This window comes from Mizuhopecten yessoensis, unplaced genomic scaffold (genome assembly GCF_002113885.1).
Source record: "Mizuhopecten yessoensis strain PY_sf001 unplaced genomic scaffold, ASM211388v2 scaffold10629, whole genome shotgun sequence".
In the NCBI taxonomy this organism is placed as follows: domain Eukaryota; kingdom Metazoa; phylum Mollusca; class Bivalvia; order Pectinida; family Pectinidae; genus Mizuhopecten; species Mizuhopecten yessoensis.
Window position 1 is genome coordinate 64007 of NW_018408642.1, and position 5019 is coordinate 69025.

General features: G+C 41.0%; 1 protein-coding gene across 2 annotated transcripts in view; it reads left to right on the plus strand.

Annotated features, from left to right (window-relative positions):
* The window catches only part of LOC110461498 (coiled-coil domain-containing protein 40-like), a 92046-nt gene that overhangs the window by 61667 nt on the left and 25360 nt on the right, over positions 1 to 5019 (plus strand). For both annotated transcript variants that reach the window (XM_021514977.1, XM_021514978.1), the window contains exons 13-14: positions 2729 to 2911; positions 4635 to 4880. In XM_021514977.1, coding sequence (XP_021370652.1) covers positions 2729 to 2911; positions 4635 to 4880 — 429 coding nt within the window. The remainder of the gene's footprint in view (positions 1 to 2728; positions 2912 to 4634; positions 4881 to 5019) is intronic.

Consider the following 5019-nt stretch of genomic DNA (forward strand, 5'->3'; position numbering starts at 1 on the left):
ACACTGGGCCTGATGGTAAACTTGTAATACACTGGGCCTCCTGGTAAACTTGTAATACACTAGGCCTGCTGGTAAACTTGTAACACACTGGGCCTGATGGTAAACTTGTAATACACTGGGCCTGATGGTAAACTTGTAATACACTAGGCCTGCTGGTAAACTTGTAATACACTAGGCCTGCTGGTAAACTTGTAACACACTGGGCCTGCTGGTAAACTTGTAACGCACTGGGCCTGCTGGTAAACTTGTAACACACTGTGCCTGATGGTAAACTTGTAATACACTGGGCCTGATGGTAAACTTGTAATACACTGGGCCTGATGGTAAACTTGTAACACACTGGGCCTGATGGTCCGGTGGCCCATCCATGGGTTTGGTCAATATTAAATGGAATGGACAATACACTGGGCCTGCTGGTAAACTTGTAACACACTGGGCCTGATGGTCCGGTGGTCCATCCATGGGTTTGGTCAATATTAAATGGAATGGACTGTATAAATAACTAGGATAGTCCTGTATGGACTGAACACTTTGTAGTTTCCATGCTGTAGTGATGTCGGGTTTAACATATTCTATCGACATGTTTATAACAACATCATACTGAAAATTGAAAAAAGAAAATGTTTTCATCACCTGGTTGAGTTATGGCACAAATGCTACAAAAGAGAATATTTCAAATATTTCAACTAATGTTATTAAACTATAAGAAAAAGAGTTTAATTTTAATGGTTATTTTTACCTCACAAAATTAAGTCTTAATTGGCATCAGAAGTGGCAACTATTTGAACGCTTCTTTAAAAATAGGTATCAGAAAGAAAAAAAATGTTTATGAAAAGGAGTTGACACCCACTGTGTTGTTACAACTGCTCTGTAATACTGTAAAGGAGTTGACACCCACTCTGTTGTAACAACTGCTCTGTAATACTGTAAAGGAGTTGACACCCACTCTATTGTTACAACTGCTCTGTAATACTGTAAAGGAGTTGACACCCACTGTGTTGTTACAACTGCTCTGTAATACTGTAAAGGAGTTGACACCCACTCTGTTGTTACAACTGCTCTGTAATACTGTAAAGGAGTTGACACCCACTGTGTTGTTACAACTGCTCTGTAATACTGTAAAGGAGTTGACACCCACTGTGTTGTTACAACTGCTCTGTAATACTGTAAAGGAGTTGACACCCACTGTGTTGTTACAACTGCTCTGTAATACTGTAAAGGAGTTGACACCCACTGTGTTGTTACAACTGCTCTGTAATACTGTAAAGGAGTTGACACCCACTGTGTTGTTACAACTGCTCTGTAATACTGTAAAGGAGTTGACACCCACTGTGTTGTTACAACTGCTCTGTAATACTGTAAAGGAGTTGACACCCACTGTGTTGTTACAACTGCTCTGTAATACTGTAAAGGAGTTGACACCCACTGTGTTGTTACAACTGCTCTGTAATACTGTAAAGGAGTTGACACCCACTGTGTTGTTACAACTGCTCTGTAATACTGTAAAGGAGTTGACACCCACTGTGTTGTTACAACTGCTCTGTAATACTGTAAAGGAGTTGACACCCACTGTGTTGTTACAACTGCTCTGTAATACTGTAAAGGAGTTGACACCCACTGTGTTGTTACAACTGCTCTGTAATACTGTAAAGGAGTTGACACCCACTGTGTTGTTACAACTGCTCTGTAATACTGTAAAGGAGTTGACACCCACTGTGTTGTTACAACTGCTCTGTAATACTGTAAAGGAGTTGACACCCACTGTGTTGTTACAACTGCTCTGTAATACTGTAAAGGAGTTGACACCCACTGTGTTGTTACAACTGCTCTGTAATACTGTAAAGGAGTTGACACCCACTGTGTTGTTACAACTGCTCTGTAATACTGTAAAGGAGTTGACACCCACTGTGTTGTTACAACTGCTCTGTAATACTGTAAAGGAGTTGACACCCACTGTGTTGTTACAACTGCTCTGTAATACTGTAAAGGAGTTGACACCCACTGTGTTGTTACAACTGCTCTGTAATACTGTAAAGGAGTTGACACCCACTGTGTTGTTACAACTGCTCTGTAATACTGTAAAGGAGTTGACACCCACTGTGTTGTTACAACTGCTCTGTAATACTGTAAAGGAGTTGACACCCACTGTGTTGTTACAACTGCTCTGTAATACTGTAAAGGAGTTGACACCCACTGTGTTGTTACAACTGCTCTGTAATACTGTAAAGGAGTTGACACCCACTGTGTTGTTACAACTGCTCTGTAATACTGTAAAGGAGTTGACACCCACTGTGTTGTTACAACTGCTCTGTAATACTGTAAAGGAGTTGACACCCACTGTGTTGTTACAACTGCTCTGTAATACTGTAAAGGAGTTGACACCCACTGTGTTGTTACAACTGCTCTGTAATACTGTAAAGGAGTTGACACCCACTGTGTTGTTACAACTGCTCTGTAATACTGTAAAGGAGTTGACACCCACTGTGTTGTTACAACTGCTCTGTAATACTGTAAAGGAGTTGACACCCACTGTGTTGTAACAACTGCTCTGTAATACTGTAAAGGAGTTGACACCCACTGTGTTGTTACAACTGCTCTGTAATACTGTAAAGGAGTTGACACCCACTCTGTTGTTACAACTGCTCTGTAATACTGTCGGCTTGTTTACAGGCGTTCAGTTATTTGTCAGTGTTTTAACTTGTATACATGGTGCTTATTTTCACTTTAGGACAAGACGCTCCGCATGAATGAGCTGAATGCCCTAAGAAAGCAGATTGAGCGGGAATACCTTGAGAAGGTGCAGCTAGAGGATGCCATTATGGAGAAAATGAGAAGTCAGCTGACCATGGACAAAGCTTCTCAGTACACACGAAAACTCACAGCCAAAAAACGGGAACTCACAAAACAGCTTGTAAGTAAACTGTTACCTGTCCATACAGTGTAGTAGAGACACAAGAGAGAATCACCGCTTACTATTGTTCATTTCTCTACATATAACTTAGTGGAAAGACCCTTAAACTGTTTGCCTTTTCTATTGACCCATACAACCATACCATATCTTGGGAAGGCTCCATCACTGAAAAACTAGTCCAACAATGATAGCAACAGTTCAAATACACTGACTATTAATGTAGGTCACTGGCCACACTGGTTAAACTAATGTAGGTCACTGGCCACACGGGTAAATTAATGTAGGTCACTGGCAACACTGGTAAAACTAATGTAGTTATTGGCCACACTGGTTAAACCAATGTAGGTCACTGGCCACACTGGTTAAACTAATGTAGGTCACTGGCCACACTGGTTAAACTAATGTAGGTCACTGACCACACTGGTGAAACTAATGTAGGTCACTGGCCACACTGGTTAAACTAATGCAGGTCAATGGCCGCACTGGTTAAACTAATGTAGGTCATTGGCAACACTGGTAAAACTAATGTAGGTCACTGGCCACACTGGTTAAACTAATGTAGGTCACTGGCCACACTGGTTAAACTAATGTAGGTCACTGGCCACACTGGTAAAACTAATGTAGGTCACTGGACACACTGGTAAAACTAATGTAGGTCACTGGACACACTGGTAAAACTAATGTAGGTCACTGGACACACTGGTAAAACTAATGTAGGTCACTGGACACACTGGTAAAACTAATGTAGGTCACTGGCCACACTGGTAAAACTAATGTAGGTCACTGGCCACACTGGTTAAACTAATGTAGGTCACTGGCCACACTGGTTAAACTAATGTAGGTCACTGGCCACACTGGTAAAACTAATGTAGGTCACTGGCCACACTGGTTAAACTAATGTAGGTCACTGGACACACTGGTAAAACTAACGTAGGTCACTGGACACACTGGTAAAACTAATGTAGGTCACTGGACACACTGGTAAAACTAATGTAGGTCACTGGCCACATTGGTTAAACTAATGTAGGTCACTGGCCACACTGGTTAAACTAATGTAGGTCACTGGCCACACTGGTAAAACTAATGTAGGTCACTGGCCACACTGGTTAAACTAATGTAGGTCACTGGACACACTGGTAAAACTAACGTAGGTCACTGGACACACTGGTAAAACTAATGTAGGTCACTGGACACACTGGTAAAACTAATGTAGGTCACTGGCCACATTGGTTAAACTAATGTAGGTCACTGGCCACACTGGTTAAACTAATGTAGGTCACTGGCCACACTGGTAAAACTAATGTAGGTCACTGGACACACTGGTAAAACTAATGTAGGTCACTGGCCACACTGGTTAAACTAACGTAGGTCACTGGCCACACTGGTAAAACTAACGTAGGTCACTGGCCACACTGGTATTGATAAAACTTTGTGTTCAGCTGCATCAAAGTAGGATTATTTTTAGTTTTATTACTGCAAGTTTATCTAAAGAGTTTTTCAGTAGGTAATAAGGACAGCAAAGCTAGTTCCTGAAATCTGCTGTTATAACACATCTGATCATAAAACATGATCATAAAACATCTGATCATAAAACATCTGATCATGACAAATACTTGAGACATACTTACTACTTAACCCCTTAAAGTCAAATAAGGATTCTAATTTCTCTAACATTATGACAAAACAATAAATACAATTACCATGGAAACTTGTTTTGTTTTAGGAAACACAAATGGCTGAAGTAGAGAACACTATATCTTCAGATTCATTGGACATTTCCAATGTTCAGACAAGAATTGAAAGATTGGACAAAATCATGAGAGGTTTGGACGGGGAAATCGCTGCTAAAAATGATATCATCAACAGAAGCGAGGCTGAGATTATCAAGCGAAACGCAGTCATTGAGAGGAAGCAGAACATCATAGATCAGTACAACAAAAAGCTTGAAGTTCTGATCACCAACGCAGGGGTGAGTGATGATCTTAAACTTCACAACCAAGCACATAGCATGGGAGTACAGTGAACATATCTCCTTACAGTACAGGGGTGAGTGCATGAAAGGTATCTTAAACTTCACAACCAAGCACATAGCATGGGAGTACAGCGAA